The sequence below is a fragment of the Macrosteles quadrilineatus genome, unplaced genomic scaffold, assembly GCF_028750875.1.
Source record: "Macrosteles quadrilineatus isolate MER2022 unplaced genomic scaffold, UCM_ALF_1.0 Scaffold_2__2_contigs__length_208266976, whole genome shotgun sequence".
Lineage (NCBI taxonomy): Eukaryota > Metazoa > Arthropoda > Insecta > Hemiptera > Cicadellidae > Macrosteles > Macrosteles quadrilineatus.
This window is the reverse complement of record NW_026542595.1, coordinates 66,853,180-66,878,349: the sequence shown is the minus strand read 5'-3', so window position 1 is coordinate 66,878,349 and position 25,170 is coordinate 66,853,180. Positions and strand designations below refer to the sequence as shown.

The 25,170-nt window shown below is 33.4% G+C and overlaps 1 protein-coding gene across 1 annotated transcript in view; it reads right to left on the bottom strand.

Moving 5' to 3' along the window:
- The window catches only part of LOC128985881 (soluble guanylate cyclase 88E-like), a 287,954-nt gene that overhangs the window by 58,245 nt on the left and 204,539 nt on the right, over positions 1–25,170 (bottom strand). The window contains exons 9-10 of the mRNA XM_054405845.1: positions 18,063–18,267; positions 15,328–15,474 (exon numbers count right to left, since the gene is read on the bottom strand). Of these exons, the coding sequence (XP_054261820.1) occupies positions 15,328–15,474; positions 18,063–18,267 (352 nt within the window). The remainder of the gene's footprint in view (positions 1–15,327; positions 15,475–18,062; positions 18,268–25,170) is intronic.

Here is a 25,170-nt window from a genome sequence, read left to right as displayed (position 1 = left end):
TGGACAAGAAGAAACCCGCTAAAGAAATTATTATAAGTGTATGAACTGCTTCAATGTAAATGGTGTAAGCTGTATTGAAGCATGTAAATAAAATAAAATAAAAAATACAATACCGCCTTACTACAGCACAACAGTTCGTGCAACCAACACTGACTACCATTATGTGCGGGTCACATGCAAGGGAGGGTATGACAGGTTGAGGCTACAGCACAACAATCTAAAATAGTATAATATACCTGATTCGATCAAAGAAAAAAATATCATAATAGTTACGTTATATATCTGTTTTTTGTCCTTTTTTTTGTATGGAATTTTTTCATCCCCTAATGGCATTTTTACGTTTTGAAAAGAAACTGTCAACCCCTGGTTACTATCTAACATCGACCTTTATGTTAGATAACATCATTAATACATAGCCCAAAGACAAATGGCATCTAGGTTTGGAAACGATCTCGCTTGAAATCGAACCAGCGACTTTCCGATTTGATGGTGAACGCTATAACCACTCGGCTACCCAGACAAAACACTATAACCACTCGGCTACCCAGACAAAACACTATAACCACTCGGCTACCCAGACAAACAATTTTACCTCAATTAACTACGTTAATTTTGTAATAAATGCTTCTAATTCTACGGTGATCCCAGGCAGTTTGCAATTAAAACCGTAGTAATTAACAACATACCTATAGGAAAACTCCATTATTTAAGATTATTAGCCCTTAATTATTGCCAATACGAAATTATTAGAATCATAATGCAATTTTTATAGGTTAACAGAATTAAATGTAAATAATTAAAGGTTTCCAAGTGTTGGTGTCAAATACGAGTTTTATCTCAAGTATTTTAATGAGAACTTTACATTAAAATTCGGTAGGCCCCAAATAGACACCTGTGCCTACTGTGAGGAACGTCAAGTTAAATTGAAAAGCCCTCATATTAATGAAAATGCAAAGCGTGTTGCCACTGCAGAGTTAATGGTTCATCGCAGGCGCGCTAAGCAATTTCACAAAGCTCTTCAAGATACAACAAAAATGTCTGAAAATAATGAAAAAGTTGTTGGCCTTGTATTTGACTTTATGCAAAACATTGAGCTACCAAAAATCCCGGTGCAAGACGTATTTTACTTGCGCCAGTTAACCGTGCAAGTTTTTTGTGTTTACAATACAAAAACTAAACTTTCACATTATTATGTTTATCATGAAGGAAAAGCACACAAAGGAAGTAATGATGTTACTTCATTCTTAATGGATTATATTAGTACACTCCCTAGCCAAGTTGAGGAACTTCACCTTTTTTCAGATAATTGTTGTGGTCAAAATAAAAACCACACATTATCTAAAGTTTGTCTTGCTTTGTGTGACTTGGGTAGGTTCAAAGTTGTGAAGCAGTTTTACCCATTGCGAGGACACTCTTATAATTCTTGCGATAGAAGTTTCAGTATGAAGACAGAATTTACACTCCAAAGGAAATTTGTGAATTAATAGTTAACTCTTCCAAGAAATCTCCATGTACAGTAACCTTAGTCGAAAGCGATTTAATTACTGACTATTCCAAATGGTGGCCTACGGTATATAAAAAGACAGCCGTATCAAACGAAACCAAAACCTTGCCTCGTCAAGAGAAACAACATTTTGTTATTTCCAAATTTTATTATTTCCAGTCCTATTTGGAAAAAGGTACTGTCAAAGCAAGTATGCATATAAGAACGGGAGATTTTCAGACACTGCATACGTTTAACTTGCGAAAGGGCCTGTGCCTCACCCTACCAGATACAAAAGCTTATCCGAGGGGTTTTGTTCGCATTAAAAGAAAGAAGATTGTTGATTTGAGAAGATTGTATAGTTACATTCCAAACGAACACATCCAATTCTATGATGAAATTCTAAACTGGGAAACGACGGACGAGCAAGATAACATTGAGTGAAGTACGAAGAGTAAAAATCCAGAACTTTAAACTGGCAAAATACTTAATTTTGCACATAATATATGTCAGTAAAGTACATGAAATCCTTGTAAATAAAAGTGTTCCTTTAAAAATTTTTTATTGACCTTTTTTAGTATGGTGTAAGAAATCTTGGTAAAAAAACTTGACTTGAGAGCAAAAAGGGACCTCAGTCAACAATTTATTAATTTTTTTTTCATTTACATAACTCATAAAAAATGGTAGTTTTGTGTTGTTATCTTTTTTGTAGTACTAAAAATAATATTCTCAATTTTTTATGCATTTATATTTTTGTTAATGCAAAACTTATACAGTTTTTTTACGTTTACCGAAAGTTGCGAAAATTGACTCGGGTACTTTTTTCAACTCACTGATTCATTTATAGTTACGTCCAGAAAGTCTTTGCACTGTGTGTGGAATGTATAAGCCAAAGTGAAGGGTTGAGCCGGTAATGTACTGATGTTTTGTGACTCGAGGAATCAGGACGAACCCCTAGAACATCGCCAATATGGCTACGTAATCTGTCGCGCTTTTGTTCAGGCTCCGGATAAAAACCGCCTTACTAACCATGGAAAAAGTTAACGTAGTAAAGTCACCAGACACCGGGTAAAAAATATTTTCAAAATAATCGTTAAAACAACTCTATAATAATAGATGGAAGTTATATCAATTATACAAGACGTTACTTCTTGATATTTAAAATTCACGAACATTTAATGGAACATGGGTAGTCTTGGAGAGAGGTAGAAGTGAAAGGTAGACCTTAAAGTAAAGAAACAACTAGTCTCACTGTGGCCATTGTATTTCAATCTCCTGATTAAGATTCTTTAACTCTTACCAATACATATACAACCATTAAATTAAAAAATAAGATTTACTTTAAGATCAACATTTTATTATTTTTTTTACTAGGTGACCTATCATTCTAAGGATATAAGGGCTTATTGATACGCATAGAGGCGATGTAGGCCTAATGGAATATAAGTTAACAATATTTCGGCTAAAGTAAGCTGATTTTTAAAACTTTTTTAGCTCGCTTTCTTATCCGGTACAAATTTTGCAATCGATAATAAACCAACTTCCCGATGAGCTAGAGACTAGAAACTTGAAACATAGCTCGCAAATGGATGACAATGCAATATTAAATAATGATGTTCGTTCATATTTCCCTTGGAATACACCCGATGGGCTTCCAAAGTTTCAATGTTTACATTTTGGAAGAATGTAAATCATTAAGTATATCAATTTATTGAAGTCAGCTGTAAATAATTCAATTTAACTGTTCAAAGAGCAGCGATTAAGAGCTACAGGTTCTGCTCCCGACAGATTCTAAATATAAAACAAATTTTAAATATAAAATAGATTTAGAATATTTAAACATTAAAGAAAAAAATGAATTTATAAATAAAAACACATTTTTAAATTCCACGGTATTAAATGCAATAAAAATTATAAAATACCTAGTTTATAAATATGTGGAGAGAATAAATAATAGTAAGATGTGAAACGAAAAACGTGGGGTGTATGCAATATATAATACAGTAGTTCAATAGGTGAAGGTAATTGTAAATTAGCAATTGCATGCACCCCACGCTTTTCAATTCAAATCTTACAATTATTTGTTCTCTCCAATATTTATAAATTATTTTCTACTTTTTAGTGCCTTTAAAAACCTGGATTTTTTTAAAAAGTGTTTTTATTTTTACATTTGTAATATGATGTCACAGTTTTTGAAGTCAACAAATCCATTTAGTTGTCTGTTAATAGTTATAATTATGCACAGTAAAAATTTGTACAGGTCTCTCAAATCATTCTTGATTTATGTTTCAACGTTACGTTAGTTACTTGGTTTATACAGCCTCTAAAAACATGTGCCTATATTAATTAATTTGCTGACTATATACCAGGATTTCTTAAGTTTTAATGGTTTCACAAACATTGAAAATTCTGTTTAGTTACAGTTGATAAACAATACACTTTGAATTATTATTCAAAAGGAATTCTTTATGAATCTCAATTATAAGAGTTTGCCCACCAGCTGCGCACTTCATAGAGAACAACAACGAGGCAAAGTTTCCAAGCCTGCATTTAATGGCTTCTAAGTATTCAACAAACTTTTAATTTTATCGAGCGCGTACTGAGGCTTTGAATAATGTTTATTGTCCATAAATATTAAAAGGGACAACTGTATTAGCTTCATTTGACGACTGTTACCTTCTCTATGCGAGTAAGGTCTAGTAAACTATGTTATACGTGTTGTAGTCAACAATAACTAGTTTATTGAGTTAATCAACTCGTTTTCAATGCCCGTCATTACTGTCAATCGACCTAAAAATTTGGGAGGAAAAAGCAAAAATGATTATAGTATAATCATAGTAACCTTATGCCTTCTAAATTAAACAAGAAAACTTCTCTCTTTACAATAAATAGTAACTCTCCCTTTGGTGACGTTTGCTTTAGATTTCCGTTTTTAAGAGACGATACAAATATTATACACTTATATTATTAAGTTTGCACAAGTTAACGAAAGTTAACACAAGCAATCTTTCATAGTTAACGACACTGATACTATAATGTGAAGTTATATATTTGAAAAAAGTAAAATTATTTAATAGTTTTCTTTACGTTTTCCATTTTTCGCTTCATTGGAAATGTTTCCTATACTGTATATTGCTTTCGGGTAAAATAACTTTCGTTAATATAACAACGGTTTTTGCTTGGTTGTCAATTACTTGATTGATTTCTGTTCTTCATTTACTTTTTTTTACGTGCTTATTTCACGCAAATTCAGAAACTGCTCAGAATTTATTATTTTACACAACGTAATATTTTACACCCTACGTAAAATCCCTGTCAGACTAACGTTATATAATCGCTTTAACTGAAAATAGTTTTAGCGGTGCATATAACGATCCTTAATATACTTGACATATTGAAAAAGACCGATTTAGCCATTATTATGTGGGAAGTTTAGTTCGATACTGGGACATGGAGAGGAACCTCTCGACCGTTAAGAACCAATAAAATCTATTCAAGTGTTACTTCCTGTCTCCACCCTACTCGTATATTAGCTCTGCGGATGTCTCAGGGTTTGTAGCGCAAGATTTGAAATGTAATAATAGGATAAAGAGGTAAACTAAACCCATGATAGAGTGATCCATCTCGTTAGAATTTTGTTTTTTATAAATTAGTAATTATAGAATAAAAAGTCATTGTTTTATGATTTGTTGAGGTGGATAGAAAAAAATCACAAATACGTAAGGTTGTGTATATGTCGCGTATAGAACCACACGTAGGCGTTACTAAACGATAAATAAATATTATGATAAATAATACTATTACTGAAGAATAGCCTATTACCTTAGCAATGGATTACTGAGAATACCATATTATTTTTGTAAAGTCGTCTAAATTGTTAGAAAGAGCAAGAACTAATGATGATTGTGCTTTTAGCGAATTTCCCATATAGGGAATAAGCTATTACCGTAGTACTCATGGTAAGACCTGGACCCGGGACCGATTTTTTTTTTCGTTTTGAGGTCCCTAGAGGCCAAAAACACCATCCGTTCAAATTCATATATATATATATATTTATATATATATATATATATATATATTTATATATATATATATATATGTGTCCGTTAGCGCGATAACTCGAGCAAAAATGATCCGATTTTGATGAAATTTGGTACAAACGTGTAAACCTACGTTTATTCGAACGAGTTCGCGAACCAGCATGATCGGACCATGGGAACAGGGGTTTATGGGGGCTTTTATGGGGTAAAAATGAGTTTTTCCTATTTTTGACCCAAAAAACATAAAATTTTGAAATTTCTTTCCAAACTATTTTGTAGAGCTTAAAAAAACAAATAATTTAGTATATTGAAGCGTTATAATGCGCCTAATGGTTACGGAGAAAATTCCAAAAAATTGTTAATTTAAAATTCCCATGTTATTCTTATGGAGAGAAAGTAAACCGTTGTAGTGTGCTTGTTTATTAACATATTTTGCCCAAATTTGGAAAATGTTTTTATTTCATACTAACTATTAACATTTTACATAAAAAAACACTTTTACCCTCCCTGTTGCAGCAAACCTAAGTATGTGTTAAACTGATTCTATTTAAATAGGAAATAAATGTGATATTTTTAAGGAGACATTTTAGTCTAAATCCAATCAGGCAAATGGAAATTCGCTTAGTCTGCAGGTTTGCTGCGGCGGGGGTATTATAATTTTATATTAATAAATGGTAACCATCGGAAAATAATGTAGAACTAAGTAATAGTTTATTGAGAATCATACTATTTGTAACTTCCTCTAACTGTAAGGACGAGTGAGTGAAATAACGCCAAATCATATTATTAGTGATCCTACAGAATGCCCCGGATCTCTTTACCAACATTTTTAGCTGTTATTCCTGGACCATAGATAAATCAAAATATCAACTAAAAAAAAAATCAATTAAAATAAACTCAAAAGTTACTTGTTTAGTCGCCTCCTTTTCTTACAAAAACCTTTTTAATTCAAGATCGGCTTAAAAAAAAATTAAATTTGGTATTTATTTGATGTCCTTATTACCTTAAGAACTAATAAAAAACATGATCTTTTTAGATTGTTTATTTTAAAAATGGTGGCTGCAAGTAAGGGAGAATACTAATTGTTAGGAAATGTTATCATGTCAATACCAACTAATTACTACTTAATAAGTAAAAACACTGCTAGTGATCATGTCAATAAGCTCTTTTATGCTTGAACGTGTGAATCAATACATTGTTAAAATGTGATGATTTCCTGGGTGTTGCTCGTTGTTAATCAGTGTGCTGCTTTAGTATTATTTAAATAATGAATGAATTAAAACATATAAAGACAAACATTTTAACTACGAAAATATAAGTTTATTTATTTACATGAGGTATGACTAAGTAGTAAATCTGTACGTAAGTGATTAAATTCAAGAACCGAATTTGGAAGTATCTACGGACTGACCAATATTATTTACAATTGATGTTCAATGTTTCCACCACCAACACCAACTCGATTGCACATTGTGAACCATGCTATCATCGATTGCCGCACATATTCGAATTAATTTTTCTCTAATATGACCGCAGCAGCCTCCAAAATTCTACCGATCAGGTATATTTCACTTTCTACAGATGTTGAATATACAAGTTCCTTCATTCTACCCCAAACATAAACTAGGGTGGGGGTGAGATCTGGTGATCGTGGTGGTCACTTCACTGGTCCACCGCCACCAATCTACTGTTAGTAGAAATTTAAATTGAGAAAATCTCTTGCATCATTCCCAAAATGAGCGTCATAACTCATGGGTCATGACTCATAAGTATATCACAACATGTGGTTGTAAAATGTGAGTTTCATTTGGTGGCAAAGCAATAAACTTGATGTTATGTATCTCACAATGTTTAATAACTTCTAAATTAAGGTGAGAGCAAAGGCTGTCCCCAATAATAGCCTTTGACACTTCTTATTGGTAGCACTAATGACACAAACCAATCCGATTTCGTTCAGTTATATCGTGTATTTGGCCATTATCAATCCAAGTCTGTCATATTTTCTCTACTTAGTAGTTTACGCAGACAGGGCTACTTCTCTGGCAACTCTGCCACTTACCATAATGCATATGCAAGCTTTGATGAATTTTGAATCCTTTCATGATATTAGGCCTCTTTTAGTTATTAATTTTCCAGCATGATGCTCATAAAAAAGGTTTTTTGTCATAATTTCAAATATTTTCTCTTTGAATCCTATGTAACTCTTTTTCTAAGTTGTCGAAATAGCTGTTTACAGTTTCATCATCACTGGCTGTTCTGGTGTATGAGATGTTTCGGATCTTTGAGTTAAAATGGCTTGTGACCCTGTATGAAGGGGTCTGCCCAATCACAGCCCGGTAAGTTGTTTATAAACCGAGTGGCGTTTCATCCAATTCTCTTTAAACATAGTTCGTTTCAATTTTTGGAACTGGGAGGTTTTTTTTAAGTCCATAGCAATTGCTTCTTTTTGCGGATTCTGTTGTGCTTCTTGTCAATCAGCTCTATCCTTGTCATAAAACAATTTCACCTTGTTTAATTGTAATTTCTTCTTTATTAGCAATGATTTAAGTTCTTCATTTAACTGCTTGTGCATTTCCATATGTCGATTAGTTTTATTGGTTTTATTGTTTAGTGCATCATTTTTTTTCGTCATGTTAAATTTTGATATAAATATTTATTTTTACTTTTCATAAGAAACTTTATGTTCTGGAAACATTGTCTTAAACATATATAACGTTTCTTTAACATTTAATTCTTTATGTAACTATTTTTTATAGATTTAGATAGACTGTAATTGTGATCTCCGTTTGGAATGATTTCATGTGCTCAATAATGGAATCAGTAACGTCTACACTAATTCTATTAATCACTCTCGTGCTTTCCCTGATTGGCAACAGAGGCTTTTCTGATACTTGTAAGGCTTTCTTGCAAGGTTTGTATCCCTTAAGCAGTAATTCCATGGAGTGGTATGAAAGAACGTAACTCACCAGTATTTCACAATGATTTTTTTCTCATAGCTCTTAACTTGTAAATTTATGAGTAAGAATATTCTGATTTCTGTTGTGGTGAAGGGCAACTTCCTTACCGGTTATTAGTACACAAAGGTACGCTGACTGTTCATCATAGGTCTTGAAAAAAATAAATATACAGGGTGTCCCGGAACTCTCTACCAATATTTTAGGGCCATTGCTCCTGGGTAAGAAACATACCTAAATATCATATTTAAATTGTCCGGAAGTCCTTAGTTACTCACACAGCCGCCATTTTGTTTTTTCCAGTTATTAATTTTTTTCTAAAGAATGGTTAAACATACGAAATGGAAACTTTGCACAAACATTAATGACAACTAGACAAAGCTACAAAAAAATTATGAAGATTTTTCAAATTCATAAAACAAAATGGCGACCATTTAAAATGTTGTTTCTTAAATAGCTCAAAAACCGTTGATTTTATAAACATTTTAAGTAGGGTATTGTATTACCAACATCTGTCACTCTTCCAAATGACTTCCTTCACCTAAATAAACTAAACTTTAAAAGGTCTTTCATAAAAGATTCATCACTGAACATTCATAAATCTCTTGATTTATTTGTTGTTAAAAATGTAAACAAAAATTAAAGTTCTGGTTTTTTAATCGAAGAACATAAACTAACATATCAATCCACATCTTATTGGTGATATCAAATTTATTTAGTTTGATAAAAATACTGCATGGATTACTTAAGAACTGCAGGTAATAGACTTAAACAAACCATGAAGAATATATAAAAGTTATATAGTTTTGTACAAATAATGAATTTGCCGTAGGAACTATGGTCAAATTGCGCATTTTTATAGAGTTTAAATCTGTTTGCTAGGCCAATCGAAAATTTTTATAGGTACTCTATATCATAAAAGTAATTTTCATAAACTTTTTCGTCCCTGGTAACTATCTTACAACTGAAGAATCAGCTGTTATTCCATTACAACTAACATTAAGCCGTTATAAAGAAAGTTGGTTAACATCTAACGGATAGTGAACCGTTTAAATAAATCAAACTTCGCCCCCTAAATAATGACCTTGAATAATGAGGTTATAATGACCTTTTTAGAAACTATTAGTACCTTCGCCAAATCATAATGTTTCAATTGACATTTAAATCGTAACAATCTGTTAAGTAGGGCGGAAGGTAAAGGTATGTTACAGATAAACCCCTTGTATTAATTTTATAGATTGTTTCAATGTGGACTGAAAACTAGGGATGTTTAGGTTTTAAGACAGAACAAATCAAAGTATAATTCCCTTGTTTTGAACTAACAACATATTAATTGTTTAATAAAAAAAGTGAATCCACATTATTGAATCGATGTATGCAACGTTAAGGTTGTTCATTGGAAGAAGCTATAGGGAACATAAAACCTGTCTGCTTGTCTTGAATAGATAACATATTTACTGCTTTAATTAAAAATGTAAATCTTAACCTCAACCAATTGTTTCCCTGTTACCGAAGATTCTAAGGTACAAAAGAATCATTGACTATGTAGAACCTGAGCAGACAATGGAATATCTGATGTCAGAGACAATAGCCAGCTAATGGGACAGTATTGTTTACTATGGCAGTTCACATGATAGGTTGGCTCTATTCATCATTTCTCAAATATTTTAATCATAACTAGGTGTTAGCCCGATTCCATTATAGGCCTATACGATATGCATCTTAAATCCGATAATTTTACAATAAAACAGCAATTCTGCAATTTTTACGATGTGAAAAGCGTTGAAGTGAGATTTGCAGCCGATTCGCACAGACGCACACACTCCACATAAGTAGCCTACAGTAGAGAGAGTAATAGTGAATTGGGAAGTGTATAGACCTAGTCAACGATACCACCTTCCATAGCATACCTGCCTCTTCCATAATTATTATCACCACAATACAACTACTATACACAATTTCCAGTAGGTCTGAGTAGAAACGACCTAAAATAAAACTATAATATCCAATAAAATTCATAGTACACATAATTTAACTTTGGTGTCCTAACATCAAAACTAATCGTCACATTTATCCTTTTTATCAATTTCACTGCATTAATTAAATAAATAAGCGTAAACAAAAAAAGTAAAAACAATAATAGTTTGAAACAGCTGTTTGGTTCAAATAACATTCATTTGGTCACATGTAGCAGGAATATAAAAAGTAAACACGCTAGTAAAGCTAATGACGTAATTGTCAATGTTTATTATCCACACCGTTATCAGTTCTATCCTTGATAATTACCCACCCTCATTGAATAAATGTACATCGTAATTTCCCATATTAGTTAATTTAAACTACAATATATTCATAGTTGAAATAAAAGTGATATTTTCACGTTTGGGGGCGCTGATATAGGCACCCCCAAACGTAACCACAACTGAACACGATTTCATAAAAGGATGGTTTGTCTAATGCAGTATCCTAGTTGGGTTCAATGTTGACGTTGTGTTCAATCTATGTTATCCATCCGTTTATCTTTGTATAAAACCCGGCTGAAGTTGTGGTGGTGATTTAAAATCGTGATTCCTGATTATTCTTGATCTTCTTTTTATGACATCAATATTTCCGGGCCTAATCCAAACAAAGTTTAAGCAGACAAACATTAATTGTAAACAGAAAGCTACCATGAAGATTTAAAACATGTAAACATTGTTATTTTTCTAATCTTTCCTTGAAAAGTGGAGCAGTAAAATAATTTGCATTTATCCTTTTTCATTAAGACTCGTGTACAGAGCCTCGATTTGTACTGTGGTTTAATTAATTTTGGTTTCAACTATTTTAAACTGTGGTCTAATTATCTCTACTAATCTTACTTATTTCCTATAATCAATAACAAAATAAGAGTAAATAAAATAACATCATAGTTCCATAGTTTTTATTTAACCAGCTGTTAAAACAGATTATATTGCTCTAAAACAAATCGAAGATTACAAAGACTGCGTTAAAAAATAATTTGAACATCCTAGTATTTTACTATGTATATTTAATTAATCTGTCATCCTCTTACAGAAGAATTGATTTTTATAGAGATTAAATCTGTTTGCTAGGCCAATCGAAAATTTTTATAGGTACTCTATATCATAAAAGTAATTTTCATAAACTTTTTCGTCCCTGGTAACTATCTTACAACTGAAGAATCAGCTGTTATTCCATTACAACTAACATTAAGCCGTTATAAAGAAATTTGGTTAACATCTAACGGATAGTGAACCGTTTAAATAAATCAAACTTCGCCCCCTAAATAATGACCTTGAATAATGAGGTTATAATGACCTTTTTAGAAACTATTAGTACCTTCGCCAAATCATAATGTTTCAATTGACAACTGTATATTGCTTTATTGCTCTATATTGCAATATTGCTGTATATTGCACTATATTAATCAATATAGTGATCCTCACTTGTTTTTTGATTTTTTATCTTGTTAGCTAATTACCAAATTTGTTGTTCCCCATGTTGATTGTTAATTATTGTTGTTATTTATTGTATTTATTGTTATTTATTGTTTTTTATTGTTATTTATTGTTATTCATTGCTATTCATTGTTATTTTTTGTTATCTTATTGTTATATATATTGATATATTTTGATACATTCTTATTTATTAGGGTTCTTTAGTCAGGTCATCTTGATGTGATGTATGAATTGTTCTATGTAAGTTGAATGAAACTTCTTGCCATGATTGTATGTATGAAAATGGAGTTTTCCGTCTGTAAATAAATAAATAAATAAATAAATTGAACGTATCGATGATTAGCATTACAAATAGTATAAATAAGTCAACCCTAAGTATGTCTTTACATTTTTATCCAAATGCTGAATTTGTGACACAAAAGCTGAATGTTTACAGCTGTTATGTTAAGCAAATTATTTTATGCCAAAAGCTAGTTTAGAATCTTAGTGTCGGCTGCTAGACTTTTTGAAAATTAAAACTAATTTCTAAAAAACTGGGACCCTAAACTAAAATTATGGCTTCGACATTCCCTAGTTCTCAAAATTATCTTCCTTTCAACACAAAAATCATGAAAATCCGTCGAGTGGTTGATTCAGAATCGTGAAATAAAAAAACACAGTTTCGTTTTAATATTATAGAAGATCATAACCAATTCATAATCGCATTTTAAATAGATTCCTTAACTTATAAAGAATATGTTTATGATTAAGATTTGTATTGGTAGCTTTGTAGAAAATTTACTAGATTGAGTTGTATCATAGTATAAATCCTTCTGGACATAAAAGCACAACTTTTTAAACTCTTGATTATGTAACCGGTTGACTATTTCTATAAGTGATCATACAATCAAATGGAGATACTTCAGCAGCGTGTTAAAGTCGTGGCCTATTTAAGTATGTTTTATCTGTAGGGCATACATTAACCCATTATAAGTTCATGTTTAACGATTGGTGTGAGAAATAAGTGAGGGTCTTGATCACATAATTGGTTTGTGAGAAGGACTATATTATTCGTCATTTTGTGCCATTCTTTAGACTAGATCATTATTTTGTCTTCCTAGTGTTTTTAATGGTCGTGAATCAATTTAAGTTTCGTTTTAAATATACAAGACAGTGGTTTAAAAAATATTTTTACCACGCATAGGATTCAGGCTGGACGTTTTTTATTGTTGTATGCATAAGAATTTACATATATTACAAATACCTATATATATATATATTACAAATACCACATATTGCTTTACTTTAATCTCTTCTAGAATGACATACAATTTTATTAGAAAAGTTATTATAAGATTTCAAATCCATATCAATTTTTCCTCCGCTTATAAGGAAGCAATTTTTGCTCATAATTAATAATTAAAGAACAATCTTATATTAAGAAATAATTATTGATCGACTTTTAAAAATAAAATGTATGATATTATTAAAAATAGTTGAGAATGTTTCATGGTCCACTACAAATTTTGATTTCTAAACTGTAGAGAATTCATAGGAACTTTTACCCCCTGAAGACCGAACGAACGTACAAGTTTTCAAAACTTACGCCTAATATCGTAAACACTAGGCTATCCTTTTTAGCTCTCAGGAAGATGAGAACTACTTTGGGCCCGCAATTAGTATATGTATATGTAAACTAATTACATGTAATGTAATTTATGTAATGTAAACCCGCGATGTATGTAAACTAATTTAAAATACCCGTTTCGTTGCTTTTGTATAAGAACGAACAACTGACTTGACTGAAACCACACAATCGTTACAGTGATATTTTTTAAAACTCATTTGTTTCTTAGAGGAAATATTTTTAATAATTCCAGCTTTCTGTCAACTATCACGATATGTAAAGTTATAAACACCATGTAAATCCTCAACAATATCAAATGTTGAAAGATTCTTTGAACTGGATCCTCTTAAAATGAGTATTTAAACTAGTTTTTAGCTCAATATTGATAGAAAACTCCAAGCTAAGAGCTGGATTTTTAGATGAGATTGTTTCAGTGACCGAAATCAAATAAATCTGTTGTTAGTGACAAAACAGGAATTAGTTTTTTTTTAGATTCAGCGTACCATAAAACCTGTTTTCAAATAAATGGCCACAGTGAGACTAAAATTAATAAGTGAAAGCAAACAAATACATTTCAAGCAGCTTTTAAATTTACTAATGCCAAGATGCTTATGGTTACATTTACTTAAACATAAACTAGTAAAATAAAATGTGCCAATAGTGCAACAAATCTTAATAATAATATAAATCTTTTTGACATATTCTTTAAACTTCGTTTTATTCTTATAGACGTTAGATATCTACCATTAATTTTACATCTTAAAACGATATTTGTATAAAACACCTTGTTAAAAACATGATAATTTCATATCATATTTCCAATAACATTTTAAAGTTTATACAAATTTAGTTTTACAGAGAAAACATTCCAAGGATTGTGTTTCAATGCTAACCTTTACTAACAAAGAGCTTAAGACACGTGACTCATGCTGTGTGGGTATTTGCATTTATAAACCAACTGGGATTCAATAGTTGACTACAATCAAATGTATTACATGACATGTTCACATGTATTCCTATAGAACATTATTATGCAATCAAGTCTAATTGTACAGCTTTGTTGGGGCTGACATCATTACAAAAGATCATTTATTTGTATAATCAATATGCTACTCACATCACCAATGCATACAATGATACAATGAACAGTAAGGAGTTAGTAAAATATATTCCAAATTGTGTATGTTCTATTTTGTGATACTTAATATAATCCATACTAAATAATAATAAAACTGATGTTTATGTCTTTTCTTCACACATAAAACTGGTCTAACGCAAAGAGTTGTTGTAATATTGCAAATTTTATTACAAACTTATGAACTTATGAACTTTTGCTTATCTTGATAAAGTGAAGGGACAATATTCAAATATCATAGTACCAAACATTAAGATAGCGTTTATAATTTTTTAAGTAACATATTCTGTGACAGGCTCATTTGTGACCATCAGGCATTTGACTATGCTCCGTTTGACTGCAAAATTCAAGGTTGGAACTAGGTAAAGGTTAAGTTAAATTGATATTATCATCAGTAGGTTTGTGTAATTATTTTATATTGAATTTAAACATCTTTCTCCTATACATTCCAATCAAGCTGCAAAGCACGAGTGAAGCTGATACTGGTATTGGTACATTATGTTCCTGTTTGGTGTATGCAATCTAATACCTAACTTTAACAAATTTCCCAGGACAAATAAAAGTTCAAGTTTTAAGCGTTTTAATTTAGTTGTTGCTTATGTGATAACTGACTGAACAGATTGTTTATAGCTTTAACACATAATACCGTACCTTGTACACTCTGTTCCGCTCAGTAAGCGTGTCAAAGATGGAGTACATAGCATTCAGCATGGACACCACCTCCATTGGCGTTATGCGAGAGCATATCTCTGTAAACGTCACAACGTCGCTGAACAGAATAGACACGCTGTCGAACATCTGAAATAAACCAAAACATGGAAACAGATTAATGTGAAGGGCCAAAAGGAATATTTTCTGGCTCGAGCTTCCATTTCAAGATCTCGAACTGTTTGATTTAAACATTTTACGGTTTTTAAGAACGAGATAAAAAATACTGTAAAATATTCAAAACGTTTTTGCAATTAATTTTGTAAATATATAATATGGTTCATGTACTGTAATAAATACTGTAAGTTCGAAGGGATTTTTGGTACTTACGTATTATACGGAGGCCACTTATTTTACAGCGCGCTGCGGCGGTTAGGTTAGGTTCGGTTATCATAAGTTTTTATGACTCATCTCGTATAGTTCGATTCATAACGAAACTAGGAAAGTTCTAGAAACATATTTATGATAACCCAACTTAACCCAACCGCCGCAGCGCGCTGTAAAATAAGTTGCCTCCGTATAATTCGTACGTACCGGATTTTTTAAGAATATGCATGTCACTCTTTCACAGTGTTCTATAGTGGTTTGATAGTTATATTAAGGTAATTAGTTTAAGTTATGTTAGATTAGTTTCGTTAAGTTTTTTATGACAAAAAACAAGGTACCTTACATTAAAAAAAAACCTTTTTGAACGCATCATTGTCTCATTGTTGTTATTGTTAGCCACGCGGCTAATTGGTATACTGTATATCTGTAATATACTTTTTAATATAAACACCCGGTTCAAGCAGAGATCTTTACAAGACCCACATGCCATTTGCCTTTGGGCTACCAATAAATGATGCTATTTAAAAACAAATATTCGACGTTAAATACTTTAATACTTTCTTATGAAATGGCGACCATACAATGTAGGTATTTTAAGCCAAGTATGAATGGAGATGAGTGTAGTATCAAGACCAACATTTTGGACCGTTCCCTTAAAAACACAAAAAAAATCTAATGTTGTGGATATACACAAGCACAAATTGACGTATTTGTAAGTGAGTCACATTAAAAATGACTAACATTTATCGAACTTGAGAGACTTGAGAGCATACCAAACGAGTTCAATTGGAGTGTGATCTATTAGGCCTATATTTGACAACGATTAAAATGTTGTTACAAGGTGACGAGAGAAACACAAATAATAAGGAGGTTCACCAACTCGAAAAGTGTATGTCACTCTTAGTATATAAAAGGGTTTGAACAACCTAGCAAGTGTGGATTTGTCTACCTGAAAAGTGTACGTAGGCATAGAGGTTTGACCAACTGGAAAGAAGGGTGGTTTAACTTACCTGTCAAGTGTCTACAGGAAAGAGTGTATAGGTTATCCTCAATCTGGGAAGTGATTAGAGGGTTTTCGCGTACCTGACAAGTATCTATGGGGTTCTCGCCCGTCCGCAGCCGATCCGCCACCTGCTTAGGAATCATCTGGTAAAGCAGCTCGTCTGTTCGTCGCATCTCATCATCCAGCTTTCTCATCGACTCCTCGAGATATAATATGGTTCATGTACTGTAATAAATACTGTAAGTTCGAAGGGATTTTTGGTACTTACGTATTATACGGAGGCCACTTATTTTACAGCGCGCTGCGGCGGTTAGGTTAGGTTCGGTTATCATAAGTTTTTATGACTCATCTCGTATAGTTCGATTCATAACGAAACTAGGAAAGTTCTAGAAACATATTTATGATAACCCAACTTAACCCAACCGCCGCAGCGCGCTGTAAAATAAGTTGCCTCCGTATAATTCGTACGTACCGGATTTTTTAAGAATATGCATGTCACTCTTTCACAGTGTTCTATAGTGGTTTGATAGTTATATTAAGGTAATTAGTTTAAGTTATGTTAGATTAGTTTCGTTAAGTTTTTTATGACAAAAAACAAGGTACCTTACATTAAAAAAAAACCTTTTTGAACGCATCATTGTCTCATTGTTGTTATTGTTAGCCACGCGGCTAATTGGTATACTGTATATCTGTAATATACTTTTTAATATAAACACCCGGTTCAAGCAGAGATCTTTACAAGACCCACATGCCATTTGCCTTTGGGCTACCAATAAATGATGCTATTTAAAAACAAATATTCGACGTTAAATACTTTAATACTTTCTTATGAAATGGCGACCATACAATGTAGGTATTTTAAGCCAAGTATGAATGGAGATGAGTGTAGTATCAAGACCAACATTTTGGACCGTTCCCTTAAAAACACAAAAAAAATCTAATGTTGTGGATATACACAAGCACAAATTGACGTATTTGTAAGTGAGTCACATTAAAAATGACTAACATTTATCGAACTTGAGAGACTTGAGAGCATACCAAACGAGTTCAATTGGAGTGTGATCTATTAGGCCTATATTTGACAACGATTAAAATGTTGTTACAAGGTGACGAGAGAAACACAAATAATAAGGAGGTTCACCAACTCGAAAAGTGTATGTCACTCTTAGTATATAAAAGGGTTTGAACAACCTAGCAAGTGTGGATTTGTCTACCTGAAAAGTGTACGTAGGCATAGAGGTTTGACCAACTGGAAAGAAGGGTGGTTTAACTTACCTGTCAAGTGTCTACAGGAAAGAGTGTATAGGTTATCCTCAATCTGGGAAGTGATTAGAGGGTTTTCGCGTACCTGACAAGTATCTATGGGGTTCTCGCCCGTCCGCAGCCGATCCGCCACCTGCTTAGGAATCATCTGGTAAAGCAGCTCGTCTGTTCGTCGCATCTCATCATCCAGCTTTCTCATCGACTCCTCGAGTTTCTTTGACTTCTGCTGTTCCTGGTCTAAGGCCAACTTCAGCTCAACCGACTGCTGGGTACCCGCGAGCATCAGGTCTCTGCGAACATCAGCTGGTGAGATGCACTTCAGCAAGATAGTAAGAACTAAGAACATGTAGCACCGCCACTACATAGTGGCACATCTACAGTAGTGCACATTTTCTAGTGAGTAAAAAAACGAAAAGTTTGGTACTGAATTGGTTTTTAATGATCTAACCATTTAAACTAACTAACCATCAGAATCAACTGTAAGTTGTGTTTTTAAAATAAACAAAATGTACAAGTTATAGATACACTATATATATACAAAAAACACTGAGGAAAAAACGGGGTTTTTAATTATTTTAAATGATATCGAGTGATGTAGTAGTTGGATAAATAAACTTAACAAAAACATATATTTAAACACACAAGACAGTTTTACGTTCTTTTTAACCAATAAACCTATATAATAGAAAACATTTACAATTAACTGTGAAAGAATTTATTGGTGTTGCAATGTAGCATTACGATCAACCACGCCTACGTGTGAACTGTCTGTCGTTGATCACTTGCTATGGTTTTAATTGTAAATACTACATCAGAATATATCAAGGTACTCTGTTTGTATGTTCTATACTTTGTTTTAACAGTTTTTTACAGTTAATATAAAAATAGCTGTTTTAGAGACCCGGGTTAAAATCTCATTTAGCTTTTGCTTTTACCACATATATTAGAACAGAAACGGTAAGGGCGATAAAAGTAAACAAATGATGTCACTGGCCCGAAAGTAAACATTATTTTACATGACTAAAAGGAAGTGTCGTCCAAATTCTGCTAGTGACGTAACTTGTTTATGTTTAAATCCATGTAGTTTATGTTGTAATATTCGTGTGTTTTACCGACGTGATAATCCAGTGACCAGATCTGTCGGAACCCACCTTATCTTACTAATATTATAAATGTGAAAGTTTGTGTGTTTGTTTGTTTGTTTGTGTGTTTGAAGTTCAATCACGCATAAACCACTAGACGGATTGGGCTGATTTTTGGCATGATGATAGCTTACATTCCCGATTAACATATAGGCATATTCTTATCTAAAAAATCCTTTCAGGCTCCGCCCCGGTGGCTCTGTAATTCCACATGTTAACCTTATGAGTATCCATATTTAAAGGGAATTAAAGAATTTTTCCTACAGTTACCTAACAATGTACATGTACTCTCACTGATTTGAGGAAGCAAAGTGGCCAATTCGCTCATCAGTGAGACAATGTTAACATTGTCTCACTCTAATTACTTTGTCTCACTCCAGATTTGCAACGTGAAGGCACGAAATAGTGAGCGCGTAACATGCAGGCAACGTCGTATGCGCGCGAAATACGTTGGCAGCACTGGCTGTAAATCAGCTGGTCAGCTGTTGTACTGTTGTATTTGTCACTTAACGTTAAATGTTATATTAAAAGTTCACTTCTGTGTAATAATAGGTTATGTTTCTTCACCAATTTATTTGTTTTATTGTAACTGTAGGAAAAGTATAATGTGCAACTCGAGTTCAAAGTACAATTGCCTCACTCGAGAAACCATTCCTCACTCGCCTACGGCTCGTGAGTAAGGATTTCTCTCGAGTGAGTCAATTGCTCACTTTTCTCACTAGTTGCACAAATAACTATAGTCAGCTGTTTCAACTAAAAAAGTCGGTTCTATGATATGGAAAAGCATTACAAAGTTAAAAGATTTACCAACAGGGTGCAGCACTATATTTTTTTTGCATTTATGAAAACAGCTAATTTGAACCAAGCAGCAACAAAAAACTGCGATTCGCAATGAGAACTGTCAAAGTAGGATTGTTTCCAGTTATGTTTATGTTTTTCATTTCATGAATAATTTGTGATATTTTGCGAATTTTTGTTAATTAATTTTTCTCTATAGGTGAAGTGGTAGAACATTATGGCTATGGTAGATGTGTAATACAGGGTGGCGCAGATGGATCGGGTGGTTTTAAAATACTAGTCAAACTGTCAATTTGAAAGGTATTGGATTGAAATAAAGAGCAAAACGTGTAGTTACAATGGAAGTTTACTGAACAAAAATTGTTAAGTTAGTTTTTAAAAATTACATCCATCAAATGCCTTCCTTCTCGAGCGACGCATTCTTGGAGTCGGTCCTTGAGGTCCCGCATTGCTCGCTCAAGCACATCACCAGGAATTGATGTGATTTTGTTGTGAATTGCAGCCTTCAACTCCTGAATGGTCCGGGGTTTGTTCATGTAGACCCTTGCTTCAGGAGTTGAAAGTTTGCAATTCACAACGAAATCACATTAATTCATGGTGATGTGCTTGAGCGAGCAATGCGGAACCTCAAGGGCCGACTCCAAGAATGCGTCGCTCGAGAAGGAAGGCATTTTTGATGGATGTAATTTTTAAAAACTAACTTAACTAATTTTTTGTCAATAAATTTCCATTGTAACTACACGTTTTGCACTTTATTTCAATCCAATACCTTTAAAATTGACAGTTTGACGAGTATTTTAAAACCACCCGATTCTTCTGCGCCACCCTGTACTATAGAATACTGTAAATTTAAAAAAGCAAATTTTATCAAACTGTGTCCTAACTTATTGCAAACGCAAAGTTTGATTATAACTGCAATAAGCATTTTATACTTATATTCCAACCCCGTACGAAGGACGGGTACTCTGCTAGTATGTTATGTATTTAGAAATAAAAAACTATACGTCTCAAGAAAGAGGGCGAAAATCCTTTTCTTTCAATAAGTATTTCATACATTTCAGTTTAATTAGAAATCTAATGTCATCTGAGGAAGTTAAAATATGATTTACTCTATCACATTAAAGTAGAATATAAATGCATCTCTATCTAGAAAGCTCGTCGTCAGTAACATTTATACTGTACCTTCCAAAGCCGATTTAATAACAACAGAGAGTGTGCTCAACAGCAAGTAAAGCTAGGGATTGAGTTATCTTTGTTATTTCATACTTTAAAGAGAGAATCTGTTCATCATTGCAGTGCAGACTTACAAAAGTACTCTTTATTACACTTTCAAAATCGGAAAGAGTTTTTGAGCTGGTAGAAGTGCAATAACACTAAATCGTTCATGGTCGCGAAATGGTTTTTTACCATCATTAAATAGGTTGCTGGGAATTTTATTTTTTTACGAATTTGTTCGAGGGTTTTGATGCTGTGTGCCAAAATATAGTATTAAAAATTTCTTACAAAAAAAGATAAAAATTACGATTGTTAATACTCTTAAAATAATACTCTTAAAACACGTTCTTTCGCACAATAATTACACAAAATATAAAACAGCAATAAGTTGTATTTAATATGAAGCCTCTAAAGGCAAAGTGGACTAATCCACAAATTTTCAGTTTTGAGATTGGTATACCTTGCTGGTGAAGAAAAATCTGCTCTATCATCTGTATTTTTATCTAGAACAAAAAATGTTTGGTCCAAATTGCATTATCACACATCTTCTTCTAGGCAGAATGGACGAACCCACAAAATTAAGTGCAGATTTGGACTATCGCCCATTAGAACAATGTTAATCCAAATGGCATTTTGTTCTAACGTCAAAATAGACTAAACAGTGATATTTTTTTGCTCTATTCGCCTTTATACTCTATGTAGGTCTTAGTTCAATGAAAACATATGTTGTGTATTCCCTCCTTAATGTTTATTTACAGGTTAGAATGTTTTGACTATAGTTGGTTTTGATGTGTAGCTTGTTTTCAGTGAATTTGGTTATAAGATGAATAGGCCTAAGTGTGATAAAAAAGTGTTGTTAAACAGTGAAAGAAGTATAAGGGTGGAACTAGATAATTATTTAGGTTTAGATTTAAGTAGTGATGCAGATGACACAGATGAGGACCTGGACTTTTCTCCAGTTCAAATGGACCATGATTATAGCAAAGGTAATAGGTTAACAGACATCTTAAATAGAAAGACAGTAAAAAGACGTTTAAAACTGTATAATTCTGAATCTGATGATGACGATAATAATACTGTAGTTACAAAACCTAATGTTATGACTTGTGAAAAATCTTGTAAAGCTACAGAAACCAGTTAAGTACATGTTAACATAGGCCTACGGCATACTACCGCTAATGTTGTACCAAATGGTATTGAGGAAAATAATGTATTTCAAACTAACAAAGGCCTACCTAGCTAGGCCTATGTTTAGTAGCAAATGTAGTACATCAGCTAACACTCCACCTAGCGGTATTCAAATTAGGCCTAATATGGATTTATTTAATTCTTCCAAAGGCATAGAAAAAGAAAATAAGCCCAGTAACTTTCCGGTGAACATAGGCCAGCCCATGTCTACTAATGTTTTATAGACTGAGACTTAGCCTATTTTAGTTCAACGTGATTTAGGCTATCCCGCTGAAGTTAGGCCTACTGACCTTCGAGATGATGTTGGCCCACCACCCGAAGTGCCAGATGCAGTGAATTCAATGCAAAAACGTGCCAAGCGTGGTTTATCCAATCCACAAAATTGGAAGAGAAAAAAAAACAAAAAAGCTCGCCTAAGTGGTGAAGCATTTTACCAAGACAACGGTATACAGATGCCTTCAAAGGAGTGTAATTTAAGTAATTGCGCCTGTGCTATAAAGTGTCATGAAAAAAGATTTTTCAAGAATTGACAAATTTCATACGCCTTTCTATGGTTTTTGCAACTTTTTAGAATATTGTTATTGCCAATTGTATTAGTGTTTTAGACTTTTACGTTGTTTGACTTTTATTTTATTTACGTAACTCTACACCTTGGCCCCTTAAATTGAAATTTAATGTCAAGATTTTAAATATTTGAGCACGATTTATGAGGTTATTAGAGTTCCTTTACCTATTCAATAGGTAAGAGGGAATTGAAACTGTACAAATATTACAGTATTAGAGCTTACACCGAGGTACGAATCAAAAAGTACCACATTCAAACCCCCGCCCCAATTTGGATTCCCGTCTAATAGGTACTACACGTGCAGCGGTATAAAATTCTTTAAAGACCTGCTAGATTCATGTAAACCATCATGATTGATGCCTGGGGTTCTTATACCCAAAATATTTTAGGAATATGAAATTCCAAACTTTACCCCCTAACCTGACCCCCCCCCCCCACCATCACAAACAATCCAAAAACTGCATTTTATTCTTAGGGCATTGTAACGTTACACAGATTTTAGTCATTGGTTTTAAACAAATGTCTGGTTCTGAAAAGTAACATATTCAAAATCACCTTTCACAAACAATCGGACACCCTCGACCGAAATGCCTGTCCCGATCGAATACCCCTCATATTTGTCTGAAGAGAAATGGAAATGCAATTATTGTCGGTAAAGCAGTATGCGTAAGTGTGTCATGCGTTATGCGTAAGTCAGTAATGCGGCATAATGTTTTGTCTATGACGTTTGCTCTCTGATTTGACTACCCCTGCTAAACATCCTTACTTTTATTGTGACACCGTAATTCTTCGATTTGTGATTTGGTTCTCGCACTGATTTCCGCTATCTCATTTGACAACTTTAGTGGAATTGTTACCATGCATTTTTTCAATCATTTAGTTATTATCGATTAATTTTGCGTTGCTGCTACCACCTTGAATGATGTACCACTATGTTTACAATAAACTAGACGCCCCAGGAACAAAGTTTACCAATCATTCTAGAAAATTTCAGGTTGTTAATCGATACCACTTTGTACTTGAGGGTGGCGAGAAGCGCCACAATATTGCTATGGGTATATCTCTTGATGTTGATGAATCGAGATAATCTACGGCATTGCTGATATCCTGTCAAGAGAAAATCTTTAGGCCTACATCGAGCATTACCGTTGAGTCAGTAACGAGCCTTCTGTCAACGCTCACTTGGCTTTCGAAGTAATAAGCACCTACTCAAGGACCTGTTCACGGTGAACTTCAAGTGCACGCCGTGTTAAGCTCTGTCGAGAACGATTTTGAAACCCGGAAATTAACCGTATGGAAATGTAGATCTGAAAGACTAACGTTTATGGATCTCTTTTAAGTCCTCTGATCTGATGGAACCATTCCAATATACGAGACCGTCCATGGAGGACCCATACCCCCACCACCGCTCCCGGGACATTAGAATTGGTATCGGAACGGAACACGGAACATCCGAACTGCACGTGGCAAACTGTTGTTGTTATCACTGTCGTCTTCTATCAAAACGTCAACGTCCTGTGTCCGTGTATCGTTGTTGGGATGTAAAAAATGTTTTTATGTCACTTATGTGATAAGCCACTAAAGACTCGTACCCTTCTAAACCGTCACTACAGAGAAGTGAACGAGTTTTAAGACTGTACGCTTACCCAAGATGAGAGTAGGCCTGCAGTGTTTGTAAAAATGTGTTTGGACATTTGAAAGACCTAGAAGTACATTTACAAGAGCAGCATAACATTAATCTCAAGAAAACAATTCTTGTTTTTCTAGTGCTTCAGATTTTTACTCTTGGAAACACAATACGGAGTAAAAAGAAAAAAACTGGCCAATAGGTTCGATACTCTGGTAAGATAAATAGTTATTAGCAGTGTAATAGATCCGGATAGATATAACTGTGATGACCTGTGTAGCTTTGTTACTGACTAATATCAGCTGTTTCATTAGTCAGGATCATTTATTTAAAGCCCAATGATCAGGAAATATATTAATTTATTTTTCACGGCGCGGTGGTGGGGGGTCTGGGTCCTCCATAGACGGTCTCGTTTCTAACACCCCCTCCCCTACCCGCAAGGAACTCTGGGTTGGGACGTCGGCCACCGTTACAATAGAGGGGCTAACTCAGTTTCCGTACTCTCGTTGTCATCTTCTTTCTGAGCTTAACTGATCCTGGCCAACGAGCCAGATGCGTATATAAATTATAAGTTTGGCCTACAATGGCCTTTGAAAATCCATGACATCTGCTGTTACGTGATATTGGGCACCACAGCCTAGCCAATGCAGTGTACACA